The sequence below is a fragment of the Macaca nemestrina genome, chromosome 1 (genome assembly GCF_043159975.1).
Source record: "Macaca nemestrina isolate mMacNem1 chromosome 1, mMacNem.hap1, whole genome shotgun sequence".
Classification (NCBI taxonomy): Eukaryota; Metazoa; Chordata; class Mammalia; order Primates; family Cercopithecidae; genus Macaca; species Macaca nemestrina.
In genome coordinates this window covers 102,914,318-102,928,348 of record NC_092125.1, presented here as the reverse complement: position 1 = coordinate 102,928,348, position 14,031 = coordinate 102,914,318, and the positions used below count along the sequence as shown (strand labels likewise).

At 47.4% G+C, this 14,031-nt stretch overlaps 1 protein-coding gene across 2 annotated transcripts in view; it reads left to right on the top strand.

Annotated features, from left to right (window-relative positions):
- Positions 1-871: 871 nt before the first annotated feature.
- Positions 872-14,031, top strand: part of LOC105498073 (proline rich mitotic checkpoint control factor) — a 34,372-nt gene continuing 21,212 nt past the window's right edge. Inside the window, exon 1 of one of the 2 annotated variants that reach the window (XM_071083405.1) lies at positions 872-1,930. In XM_071083405.1, coding sequence (XP_070939506.1) covers positions 1,463-1,930 — 468 coding nt within the window. In that variant the 5' untranslated portion in view covers positions 872-1,462. The remainder of the gene's footprint in view (positions 1,931-14,031) is intronic. The other variant, XM_011769884.3, reaches the window with a different exon arrangement.

The window sequence follows — 14,031 nt, the reverse complement described above, 5'->3', positions numbered from 1 at the left end:
ACTTCAACAGCCTTTTCTCTGACTTTGCTTAATATAATTTTCTGCAATCTGGGAACAGGGAGATGGTGCCCACACAGAGATGGATTAGCATTTAAAGGACACACACATACAGGGCAGACAAGTAGAGGGCACTCAGTCACAGGCAGACAGGAAGGGGCAGAGATGAGTAAACAAGAAAAGGGTACAAAATGACAAGCGGACAGGGAAGGACAGGCGCACAGCAGATCATTACAAGCAGACATAAATGGGCTGGAAAAGGACACCTATAAACATGGATGGAAAGGAAGAGCACTTACAGAGACAGATGTAACAAGGTCACACCCAAAGCCATAAGAGACAAAACTCACAGACGTAAAGGAATGCAAAGGACCCCTGCAAATGGATAGATGGGAGGCACATCCAGGTAGGACGGACTCAAGTGATTCCTCAGAACGGTAGCCCTTTACCCCACTGAGCTGAGAAGGGATTAACTTCAAGTACCTGGCCGGGGCTGCCAGGGCCTTGCCCATCTTTGTCTCACTGGTTGCTGCAGAGGGAGGCCAGGCCCCAGGCTCCAGGGTAAGGTGTGCTCCTGGATGTGCACCCCAATCCTGGTGAGGGAGATCACCTCCTCCTTCTTACATCACATTTATTTCAAATCTTAGATACTTATTATTAGGCCTGCAGCCTCGCTTCTTTCTGGCTTGCAGCCCAATTTCGTACGGGTCCCTTGGGCCCTTGCTCTTTTTGGGATGTTTTATTCTAATTCCCAGCCCCAGCCGACGGGGAAGCTTCACCAGTTCATTTACAGATCACTTTCCCTTTAAGCAATTTTCCCTAATCCGCCAGCTTCCCAGACTCCCTTTCGTTCCCGACATCACTTGCAGTTTCTAAGAGCACCACATCTCCCAGAAATCTTAGTGGCCAAGGGGCTACCCTAGGGAACTTCAAGTACCGAAATGCTCTCTTATCCGTCTCGGTGACTGCCGTGGTGACCGGTGGGGCTTGTAGTCACCTCGGAATTGTTAGGGGACGAAAAAAACTACTCACCCCAAGTGTCCCTGCGTCAGAGGCGGGTTTCTCTTCTGTCTCTCTCTGCTCTCGCCTAAATCCTTCCTCGGACTTCAACTCCCGCCGTGTCTTGCGCTGAGATCCCTGCGACAAAGAATCGGGCTGTGTCCAAAGTGTTCTCTGGGAGTTGTAGTTCCTCTATTGGTGAGGCAAGGAGGAGGCGGAGTGACTCGGCGGCCATTAGCTGTGTGTAGTTGCCCGGGACTAGGAGCTTAAGTGAAGAGGGACGCCTTATTCGGTGGAAATCAGCCGTAGCCATGAGCTTCTGCCGCGGCTAGCCCTAGAGTACGGAGCAGGCGGACTTTTCGATTCCCCGCCCCGCCAGGTGGCGGGGCCTACTAGGCCTCCGGGCATCCCCGGTCTCAAGTAGGCCTCATCTGCCGGCAAGGGCGCCCCAAACGCGGGAGGCGCCATGTCGCTGGTTGCTTACGCCAGCAGCGATGAGAGCGAGCCGGATGAGGCTGAGCCCGAGCCGGAGGAAGAGGAGGCGGTGGCCCCTACATCTGGGCCCGCTTTAGGGGGCTTGTTCGCTTCTCTCCCTGCGCCCAAGGGCCCGGCCTTGCTGCCTCCGCCCCCTCAGATGCTGGCCCCAGCGTTTCCCCCGCCGCTGTTGCTTCCCCCACCCACCGCAGACCCCAGGCTTCAGCCTCCTCCCCCCTTGCCCTTCGGCCTGGGAGGCTTCCCCCCACCTCCAGGCGTGAGCCCGGCTGAAGCGGCGGGAGTTGGGGAGGGACTGGGATTGGGGTTGCCCTCGCCCCGAGGCCCTGGCCTCAGTCTGCCCCCTCCAATTGGCGGTGCCGGCCCCCCGCTGGGGCTTCCCAAGCCAAAGAAGAGGAAAGAGCCTGTGAAGATCGCGGCGCCGGAGTTGCATAAGGGAGATGTGAGTATCCGGGGAAGGCACCCCCAAACTGTCCATCGGGTTTGAGTCGGCGGTAGGAGGGACATGTGGAGATTTCGGAACTCCTTCCCACAAACACATCCGTGGATTCAAGGCCACTGGAATCCTCTTATAATGTGATTAATTGAGCTGAAGTTGGTCAACTTCGGGGAGTTTGGGTGTTTGCCCATGTGGGTTTCCTGAAGCTGGGCTTGCTTGCAGAAGGTCACATGTCATCATCACCTGGTACTGACAGGCCTAGGGACACTTGGATCCGCTCCCCCTCTGCATCTTCACCTCAGTCCGGCTTTTCCCCCTTTTCTCCTACTGAGAACAGGATGAAATCTGGCACCTGAGGAATGACAGGAGACAGGGCTCCTGAACCTTTGCCGAACATCTGGGACAAATCTTTTCCTTGCCTCTGAACTCAAAAACATCAGGCCTGGAGGAAAATGATAGTAATCTTGGATTCTATTTTTGAGGGGAGTTAGAGGAGAAATCGAATGTTTGTTGAGTGCAGATCGTTTGCCGTTCATTGGTCCTTTCTTTCAATTATTACAGAGCTCTGGGAGGTAACATACTATTGTTTTACAGATGAGAAACAGGTGTCCAGCATGCACGATTTTACCTGGCAAAGGGCAGAGTGAAGATTAAGGTTCAGTCTCTCTGAACCTCAGATCTGTGCCTCATTTTCACCATTTAGCCATGGTCAAAGCTAGGTGAATTAGGATGCTTGGGTACTGTTTCTAGAAGAGGCAGCGAGTCTTACCTGTTTCTGTATGTGACAGTGGAAAAATACAAGGCTTCTTCTGGAGTGAGGGCTTTGGAGATAAAGGAGAGATTAAGCCTGGGAGCAGGAACTGCTTAGAATTACTTACCAGAGAGAAATTTATTGCCTTTGCTTTTCTTCAGACTCCCAGCTCTGCCTAGAAGCCATTTTCATTCTTTGAACCTGCTGTTCCTTAAATTTCTTCCCTCAGATATCCTAATGTTCTCTCCCTCACCTCACTTGGCCTAAAAGGCCTGTTTTCTTCTTTTTTTTTTTTTTTTTTTTTTTTGAGACGGAGTCTCGCTCTGTCACCCAGGCTGGAGTGCAGTGGCCGGATCTCAGCTCACTGCAAGCTCCGCCTCCCGGGTTTACGCCATTCTCCGGCCTCAGCCTCCCGAGTAGCTGGGACTACAGGCGCCCGCCACCTCGCCCGGCTAGTTTTTTGTATTTCTTTTTTTTTTTTTTTTTTTTTTTTTTTTTTTTTGAGACAGAGTCTCGCTCTGTCGCCCAGGCTGGAGTGCAGTGGCCGGATCTCAGCTCACTGCAAGCTCCGCCTCCCGGGTTTACGCCATTCTCCTGCCTCAGCCTCCCGAGTAGCTGGGACTACAGGCGCCTGCCACCTCGCCCGGCTAGTTTTTTTTTTGTATTTTTTAGTAGAGACGGGGTTTCACCGTGTTAGCCAGGATGGTCTCGATCTCCTGACCTCGTGATCCACCCTTCTCGGCCTCCCAAAGTGCTGGGATTACAGGCTTGAGCCACCGCGCCCGGCCTAGTTTTTTGTATTTCTTAATAGAGACGGGGTTTCACCGTGTTAGCCAGGATGGTCTCGATCTCCTGACCTCGTGATCCGCCCGTCTCGGCCTCCCAAAGTGCTGGGATTACAGGCTTGAGCCACCGCGCCCGGCCAGGCCTGTTTTCTGTGAGGACTTCCCTAGCCTGTTATTTAAATTGCAACCTCCTATAACCTCCTTCTCCCCATTGCTCTTTGTTTTATTTTTCTCCATTGCACTTAACATTATCTATCCTCCCACTAGTATATAAACTCCATGAAGACAGGGATTAACAAAAAAAATTCACTGCTATAATCCTAGTACTTACAACAGTGCCTGGCACATACTGAATACTCCCATGGATGTTTTATGAGTGAAAGAACTCCAACATGGATTCTTCATGGAAGGAGGTTGCAGAGTTTCCCTCCCTATCTTGTTGGAAACTTTCTTCCTTTTTTTTCTTTTGAGACAGAGTCTCCTTCTGTCGCCCAGGCTGGAGTGCAGTGGCGTGATCTCGGCTCACTGCAAGCTCCGCCTCCCGGGTTCACTCCATTCTCCTGCCTCAGCCTCCCCAGTAGCTGGGACTACAAGCGCCTGCGGCCACACCCGGCTAATTTTTTTCTATTTTTATTAGAGACGGGGTTTCACTGTGTTAGCCAGGATGGTCTCGATCTCCCAACCTCGTGATCCACCCGCCTTGGCCTCCTAAAGTGCTGGGATTACAGGTGTGAGCCACCGCGCCTGGTCACTTTCTTCCATTTTATTTCCCGCTTCTTGCACACCTGAGAGTCTGTCATCCTAAGTCTAGGATCCAAAAAAAAGCCTTTTATTGCTCCATGGAAACTTACCTTGGCTTTGATTTAACCTGGAACATGGAAGGATCCCTGAATGAGACAAATAAAAACAGTCTACACGGACATGGAAAGGCTCATTTCTAGCGCTGTGAAGGCAGCATTATAGAAAGTTGGGAGAGGATGTAGAATCTGCCATTTAGGTTGGCTGAGGTGGCAGAAAACTCTGAAGACTCCTAACACTCCCTCCTTTGTAAGCATTCACTAAATTTCTGAAGTGAACAGTGACATGGCTAATTAAAGTCCTAGCCCGTGCTGGTTGAGTTTCCCATTTTTGTTCTGTTCAAGTTGGTCTTTTTGTTCTTGGAACACGTAATTCCTGCAGAAAGGTAGCCTAAGAATGTTCAAGATGGTCAGGTGAGGGTAACCTTTGTCTTTATTTATCTTTTGAGATGTAGTTTCGCTCATTGCCCAGGCTGCAGTGCAATGGCACAATCTCGGCTCACCGCAACCTCCGCCTCCAGGGTTCAAGCAATTCTCCTGCCTCAGCCTCCCGAGTAGAGTACCTGGGATTAGAGGCGTGCGCCACCACGCCCAGCTAATTTTGTATTTTTGGTAGAGACTGGGGTTTCTCCTTGTTGGTCAGGCAGGTCTTGAACTCCTGACCTCAGGTGATCTGACCACCTTGGCCTCCCAAAGTGCTGGGATTACAGGCGTGAGCCACCGCGCCAGCCAACCATTGTCTTTAAAAGAGCTGTGCCCCTCCAGTTCTAAGCCCCTCCAGTTCTGAGCTCTATGTCTTACACTTAGTAGGCTCTTAGTACACAGTTGAAAGAATGAATTAGGTTTCCTTAAGTAAATAATTTCCCTTTAGAGTTTGGTGAAGTAGAAGTAATTAGAAGTAATTAACTCTCAGCTATTTCATTCAATTGATATTGAGCTCTTTCTTTGTACCTGGAGCTAAGAATGTACGGTAGTGAACATGATAGCCCCAGCCCAAAAGGAGCTTATGATCTACTGGAGAAAACAGAAGGAAATAGATTTTAGATAAAGGCAGAGAAGGACCGCGATAAGCTGGTGCCATTGGAGTACACCTAGTGGGCATTAGTCCAGTCTTGGGAGGTTGGGGAGCCCTCTAGGGGGAGATGTCTAAGCAGAGATAAGGCTGATGAAAGGGTAGTGTGGGAGCAGCACAGCAGAGGAAACAATGTATAAAAGCTTGGAGGACAAAGAGGGAGAACGCTTTCAGGGAACCTCAGGTGAGTTAAGCACAGTGGCTGGAGCATTTGAGAGGGTGGGGAGTGCTGAGAGAATGGGGCTAGAGAGAGAGAGGCTGAGGCCAGATAATGGGCCTTGGATGCCATGCTAGGGTCTTTCTACCTTATTTGGGGGTAGTGAAGACCCCTTAAAGGCAAGAAATCTCTGATCACAGAGTGGTGAGAAACTTGGAGGGAGCAAGACTGGCAGAATGTGAGAGGCTGGTGGCCTGGTTGATGAACTAGGGGGTGGAGAGAACTGGAGCATCGAGGTACATTTAGGAAGGGGAAGTGGTAAGACTGGAGGATTGATTAGATGTTACACTAAGGAGAGGATTCAAGGTTGACCCCCACTGCATTTTGCCTCAGGCAGCTGGGGGTTGGTGTTGCTATTTATTGAGGGAATACGAAGGCAGAGCAGATTGGGGATTAGATTTCATTTGCTGCAAGTGTTAGAAGCCAGCTCAAGCTAGTTTAAATGGTTTTTTTTTTTTCTTTTCTTATTTAAATAAATGGAGATGTTGTCTCACTATGTTGCCCAGGCTGGTCTTGAACTCTTGAGCTCAAGCAGCCCTTCTGCCTTGGCCTTTCGAAGTGCTGGGATTACAGATGTGAGCCACCATGCCTGGCCTTAAATGGTAATGCATCATAAATATACTGTGGTACCTCAGAAGGAACCTGCATCAGGAACCTGAGATCTGTTGGGGATCTCTACACAGCTATTCTTTGCACATTTGATTAATTTAAAAAAAAAATTTATTTTATTTTTAAAGTTTAATATATTTATTTATTTATTTTGAGACCAGATTATGAGACTGGTTAATTTTTGTATTTTTAGTAGAGATGGAGTTTCACCATGTTGCCAAGGCTGGTCTCAAACTCCTGGGCTCAACTGATCTGCCTGCCTTGGCCTCCCAAAGTGCTGGGGTTACAGGCGTGAGCCAGTGCTCCTGGCCTTGATTCATTATTTCTCTGCGGATTAGCTTCTTAACCTTTGTTGTAGGTGAAAGATGGCCACCCACACCTTGGTTTTTATTTCTTTCCTTTTAGAGATCAGTCCAGATTGAACTACGATGGTAGTCTCAATTCTGGTTTTCCTGGAGTGAGAATTTGGTTGATTTGATTTGGGTCATATTACCCAATCATCTGTAGTCAGGGTAGTACCAAATTCTCCCTCCAGGTGTATTCCAAAATTAAATTCAGTCAGTTTTTGATTTTTGTGAGGAATTAGGAATGATCCATAGAATGGATAATCATCCCATCTTTTTCCCTTCTTGCTGTGACCCAAGCTACACTGGTTGATTTCATAGGCTTAGGGGAGGCAGACTTCCCCTAGTGTATGAAAAACCAAAATCAGAAGAATAAGTCTGCTGGAAGAGTTTTCTATCATATAATGTGTATTCCAAAGCACACAGAAATTTTAGGGTTATCTGGATTAGTATTTATCACCACTTTCAGATTGTTTACCCAGATAGTAGAAAATTTGAAGCTCTGAGACATATTTCACTAATTTTTGTCACTTCTAGTAACCAAATACGAATTGCCTGCAGTGGATTTAGCTAAGTTTTAGCCCTAGCTAAAGGGAAGGGAGAGTGTGCTTATATGTGTGGGACACCTGCTTAATGTCTGACACACCTTTAGTTTATAAAGAAGAAATCAGAAGTTTAGAGAACAGAGGTGATTTGCCTGAAAACACACAGTCTGTGGGTAGCTGCGATTGTATTTGAACCTGGATGAGATTTGTTGTGTTTATCGGGGTGTCTATTGAAAACATAGAAGGAAGAGCCTGGGGCAGCCAGAAAGCAGAAAGCAATACAAATGAGGAGTGCAAAAAAGGGAGTGAAAACAGTATCCTAGCAGCAGGTACTTGAGACTTAAGAGTAAAAAAGGTTGATGAATCTAGCAAATGGGGATAATAGTAATGATTAGGGTTTGGAGCCTCCAGGTGTGGGGCTTAGGGGGCGTCTGTTCTTGGGTTATTTCCTCCTTGGCTTTTAGTCCTGACAGCTAGTGATTGCTTTTTGGAGAGGGAGTGTCTCAGAGCCAGAGCCTGGGAAGATAAGAGAGAGGCTGCCATGGGGAATGAGGCTCTGATAGATTAGCAGATCCCACAGGACCTAGCTTAATGGAAAATGTCTGTTTCCGTTCTTGCTCAGCAATCTCGGGGTATGTGCGTCTTGTCACTCTTGGCAGCTGGAACAGAGAGGACAGTGGTGGCCATTGAGGCTCAGGTTCTCGTGAGGCCAATTATTAACAAACTCAACAGTTTGTTTCTCAAAACCAATGTGTGCCTGTTGTGGCCGAGCACACTCTCAGCCCTGGATGCTTCGGTGTTTCTAGCATTGCCCTTCTTCCTTGATCTAATGGCACAGACCCACTCAGATGGCCATTTGCTGGTCTTTAGCACTCTCTAGAAGTTGGCTCCACAACCTCCATTTAATATACTCCTGAGGAAAACAGGTTGGCAGTTCCTCAAAAGGTGTGTTTTTTGTTTTTTTTTTTTTGAGACGGAGTCTCGCTCTGTCGCCCAGGCTGGAGTGCAGTGGCCAGATCTCAGCTCACTGCAAGCTCCGCCTCCCGGGTTTACGCCATTCTCCTGCCTCAGCCTCCCCAGTAGCTGGGACTACAGGCACCCGCCACCTCGCCCGGCTAGTTTTTGTATTTTTTTAGTAGAGACGGGGTTTCACCGTGTTAGCCAGGATGGTCTCGATCTCCTGACCTCGTGATCCGTCCGTCTCGGCCTCCCAAAGTGCTGGGATTACAGGCTTGAGCCACCGCGCCCGGCCCCCTCAAAAGGTTAAACAAACAGAATGATGATCCACCAATTTCACTCCTAGGTGAAAAGAATCGAAAGTGGAGATTCAAACAGATACTTGTACGCCAGTGTTCATAGCAGCAATACTCCCAGTAGCCAAAGGTGGCAATAACCCAAGTGTTCATCAACAGTAGATAAAATGTGGTATGTGCACACGTTAGGATATTATTCAGCCTTAAAAAGGAATGAAATTCTGATACGTGCTACAACATGGATGGACCTTGAAGACGTTATGCTAAGTAAAGTAAGCCAGTCACAAAAGGACAAATATTGTATAGTTCCACTTATATGAGGTACCTAGAAAAGTCAAGTTCATAGAGACAGAAAGTGGAATAACAGTTACCAGGGGCTGGGGGGAGGTGAGGATAAAGAGTTACTGTTTTTTTTTTTTTTTTTTTGAGACGGAGTCTCGCTCTGTGGCCCAGGCTGGAGTGCAGTGGCCTGATCTCAGCTCACTGCAAGCTCCGCCTCCCGGGTTCACTCCATTCTCCTGCCTCAGCCTCCCGAGTAGCTGGGACTACAGGCGCCCGCCACCTCGCCCAGCTAGTTTTTTGTATTTTTTTAGTAGAGAGGGGGTTTCACCGTGTTAGCCAGGATGGTCTCGATCTCCTGACCTCGTGATCCGCCCGTCTCGGCCTCCCAAAGTGCTGGGATTACAGGCTTGAGCCACCGCGCCCGGCCAAGAGTTACTGTTTAATGGGTGCAGAGTTTCTTTCTTTCTTTCTTTCTTTCTTTCTTTCTTTCTTTCTTTCTTTCTTTCTTTCTTTCTTTCTTTCTCTCTCTCTCTCTCTCTTTCTTTCTTCTTTCTTTTCTTTTCTTTCTTTTCTGTCTTTCTTTCTTTCTTTTTTTTTTTTTTTTTTAAATGAGACAGGGTCTCAGTCTGTTGCCCAGGCTGGAATGTAGTGGCTTGATTATGGCTCACTGCAGCCTCTACCTCCTGGGCTCAAGCAACCCTCCTGCCTCAGTCTCCCCAGTAGCTGGGACCACGGTAATGTGCTACTGTACCTGGCTATGTTTTAAAAAAACTTTTTTGCGGGGCATGGTGGCTCATGCCTGTAAATCCCGCACTTTGGGAGGCCGAGGCGGGTGGATCACGAGGTCAAGAGTTCAAGACTAGCTTGGCAAAGATGGTGAAACACTGTCTCTACTAAAAATATAAAAATTAGCTGGGCGTGGTGGCGCATGCCTGTAATCCCAGCTACTCGGGAAGTTGAGGCACAGAATTGCTTGAACCCGGGAGACAGAGGTTGCAGTGAGCCAAGATCGCGCCACTGCACTCTAGCCTGGGTGACAGAGTGAAACTCCATCTCAAAAAAAAAAAAAAGCCAGGTGCGGTGGCTCACACCTGTAATCCCAGCACTTTGGGAGGCTGAGGTGGGTGGATCACAAAGTCAAGAGATCGAGACCATCCTGGCTAACACGGTGAAACCCCGTCTCTACTAAAAATACAAAAAATTAGCCGGGCGTGGTGGTGGACGCCTGTAGTCCCAGCTACTTGGGAGGCTGAGACAGGAGAATGGTGTGAACCCAGGAGGCGGAGCTTGCAGTGAGCTGAGATCGCGCCACTGCACTCCAGCCTGGGCCACAGAGCGAGACTCTGTCTCACAAAAAAAAAAAAGAAAAAAATTTTTTTGTTTGTGGAGATGGGGGTCTTATGATGTTCTCCGGGCTGGCCTCAAACCCCTGGGGCTCAAGTGATCCTCCTGCCTCATTTTTCTTTCCTTTTTTTTTTTTTTTGAGACAGGGTCCTGCTCTGTTGCCCAGCCTGGAGTGTAGTGGCACAATCTTAGCTTACTTCAGCCTTGACCTCCTTGGCTCAAGCAGTCCTCCCACCTCAGCCTTCTGAGTAGCTGGGAGTATAGGCCCATGGCTGATTTAAATTTTTTTTTTTTTTGAGACATAGTTCCATCCCAGGCTGGAATGCAGTGGCATGATCTTGGCTCACTGCAACCTCTACTTCCCAGGTTCAAGCGATTCTCCTGCCTCAGCCTCCTGAGTAGCTGGGACTACAGGCGCCCGCCACCATCCCCGGCTAATTTTTGTATTTTTAGTAGAGATGGGGTTTCAACATATTGGCCAGGCTGGTCTCAAACTCCTGACCTTGTGATCTGCCCACCTCGGCCTCCCAAAGTGCTGGGATTACAGGCATGAGCCACCATGCCCGGCTAATTTTTAAAATTTTTTGGTAGAGATGAGGTCTGTCTACAGTGCCCAGACTTGTCTCAAATTCCTGGGCTCAAGCAATCCTCCCATCTGGGCCTCTCCAAATGCTGGGATTATAGGGGCGTTATTGGTATCTAAATGTGGGGGATAAAGGAAAGGGTGGCAAAGGAAAGCACAACCATCTACCAAGTGCTTCCTGGCCATCCTCGCTTTGCCTCATTTTTGAAGTTGTTATTTTAGTGTTCTGTTTCAGGGAGTCTGTCGTTTATGGTGTGTCATGAGATTATTTATAATAGGGGTCAGTAGAAGTTTTATATAAAATGTTTGGGCTGGGTGCAGTGGTTCATGCCTGCAATCCCAACACTTTGGGAGGCCAAGGCAGGTAAATTGCTTGAGGACAGGAGTTTGAGACTAGCCTGGGCAACAGAGTGAGACCCCGCCTTTTATCTCTACAAAAAAATTGGCCGGGCGCGGTGGCTCAAGCCTGTAATCCCAGCACTTTGGGAGGCCGAGACGGGCGGATCAGGAGGTCAGGAGATCGAGACCATCCTGGCTAACACGGTGAAACCCCGTCTCTACTAAAAAATACAAAAAAAAACTAGCCGGGCGAGGTGGCGGGCGCCTGTAGTCCCAGCTACTCAGGAGGCTGAGGCAGGAGAATGGCGGGAACCCGGGAGGCGGAGCTTGCAGTGAGCTGAGATCCGGCCACAGCACTCCAGCCTGGGCGACAGAGCGAGACTCTGTCTCAAAAAAAAAAAAAAAAAAAAAAAATTAAAAAAATAAAATAGCTGAGCATGGTGGGCAAGTGTCTGTAGTCCCAGCTACTTGGGAGGCTGAGGCAGGAAGATTGCTTGAGACCAGGAGTTTGAGGTTACAGTGAGCTGTAATTGTGCCACTCTACTCCAGCCTGGGCACAGCAGAGCAAGACCATGTCTTAAGGGAAAAAGGTGTTCAAAGAGAAGAGTGATTGTGAGTAGCCATAGCAATCCTCTAAATCTAGAAATAGACTGTTGCGAAGTCTTTGTACAGGTTTTTTTTGTGTGTGCTTTTAAACTATAAACTCAGGTTGTCAGTATAATGGAAACGATCTGTGACATTTACAGAGAAATTGAATTTTCTTTCCACCGTGGATCTGGCCTTCAATTCTATTAGCTGTGGGGCATTTTGCCTGCTACAGTCTCAGAGTAGCCACTTTTTGTTTTTCAAAGGATCTGAAAAATAAGAATATGCTTGTATAGTTTTATAAATGTAATCATCTTAAATTTGGATGAAATTTGTTTATTTCAGATTGTTGCCATTGGACCTGTTGCCTAAGGATGTCAAAGTTAAAACGTATTTGGGGACTCCATGAAAACCTTGTATACCCCATAGTGAGGTGGTTCTGTGTGGTCTGCCAGAAAGGAGATAAGTCTTTATGGTCAAAAGACAAGAGAGATGGTCAGGAGTCTATAAGGGGCAGTGAGAGTTAGTTTAGAACAGAGAGAAAAGGTGGAAAATGCTTAGGTGCCAGGTGCTTAAGTCTTCTTGGGTGAGTTTGATATCTTGGCAAACCAGAGAAAATAATACTTTTTGAACTTTGTTTAGAATTTTAGTTTGTATCATTTTCACTGACAGTAGCTCCTGTGGTTGTGACATGGGTAAGTATTATTTGCACCTTAGGCTTGGGGAAGTTAAATAGCGGGATCCCTCAGCCAGTAAGGGGCAGAGCTGAGACTCAAACCAGTGCTTCTGATTTTGTGCCTCATGCTCTCCCAGCTGTGTCGTGTGGGATCTAGTGAGTGTGAATTTCAGACCTGGCAGCAGACAGCTCAGTGTGGTGTTCCCGCAAAAGCACGGGCACCAGAACTGGTTCTGATCCTGGTTCTGCCCCATCCTATTTTATCTCTCTGAGCCTTACTTTCTTTACCATAAGGTTGAGATGATAATAATGCCTACTTTGAAATGTTATAAGGATTGAATGAAAAATGAGTAAATTGCCTGATACATAGGAAGCACTTGGTAGATGGTTGTGCTTTCCTTTGCCACCCTTTCCTTTATCCCCCACATTTAGATACCAAGATGGATTTCCCTTATGGGTTTAAAATATATATATATATATTTGATAGCAGTTAGTAATTAAACTCATTGTGTACTGACTACTGGGAGGAAGCATTCAACTATAAGAAATACCCTTTGCTGGGCCGGGCCCCGTGGCTCACGCCTGTAATCCCAGCACTTTGGGAGGCCGAGGAGGGGGATCACCTGAGGTCAGGAGTTCGAGACCAGCCTGACCAATATGGAGAAACCCCGTCTCTACTAAAAATACAAAATTAGCTGGGCGTGGTGGCACACGCCTGTAATCCCAGCTACTAGGGAGGCCGAGGCAGGAGAATCGCTTGAACCTGGGAGGCAGAGGTTGCAGTGAGCCGAGATCACGCCATTGCACTCCAGCCTGGGCAACAAGAGCAAAACTCTGTCTAAAGAAAAAAAAAGAAATACCCTTTGCTGTCAGAGTGAAGGCAAGAATATATGTGAAAAATGTAATGTTTACAGAGCAGGCACAAATAAACCCGAATTAATATGATGCCACCCTAAACAAATGAGTGATGTAGGGACACCTAGTGAAAAGGAGCAAGGTGAGATTCATCAGAGAGACTGCTCAGGAGTTTTGAGTCAGGAAGTACAGAACGCAGATTGGTAACAGAATGAGAGGTGGCAGTGATATGGGAGGGGTGGGAGTGACAAGGGGAAGGACTTACATGAAAGGAAGCACAAATACAAACAGGAGATTCTTTAAGGGGATGCAACATTTTTATTGTAAGTTGACAATTTATCATTGTACCTATAGGATACATGATGATGTTAAGAATTATGAATACTGTAGAATAATTAAACTAATATAGCTGTCACTTCAAATGCTTATTATTATTATTTTTTTTTGTGGTGAGAACATTCGAAATTCACTCTCAGCAGTTTTGAAATGTATAATACACTATTATTAGCTATATTCACCATACTGTGCAATAGATCTCAAAAATACTCTCAGACTTCTTCTTCCTGTCTGAGATTTTGTACCCTTTGACCGTCATCTCCTCAGTGGTAACCACCATTGTGCTCTGCTTCTATGAAGTACATTCTTTTACCATTGTAATTTTGGCTAACTATAACTTCCACTTCCCAGGCTCAAGCGATCCTCTCACCTCAGCCTCCCTAGTAGCTAGGACCACAGGTGTGCATCACCATGCCCAGCTAATTTTTAATTTTAAAAATTTAAAAATTTGTATTATTATTATTATTATTGAGACCAAGTCTTGCTCTGTCACCCAGGGTGGAGTGCAGTGGCGCAAGCTTGGTGCTCACTGTAACCTTCGCTTCCTGGGTTCAAGCAATTCTCCTGCCTCAGTCACCCGAGTAACTGGGACTACAGGCAAAGGCGCCCGCCATCATGCCCAGCTAATTTTTGTATTTTTTGTAGAGCTGAGGTTTCACCATATTGGCCAGGCTGGTCTCAAACTCCTGACCTCAAGTGATCTGCCTTCATTGGCCTCCCAAAGTGCTGGG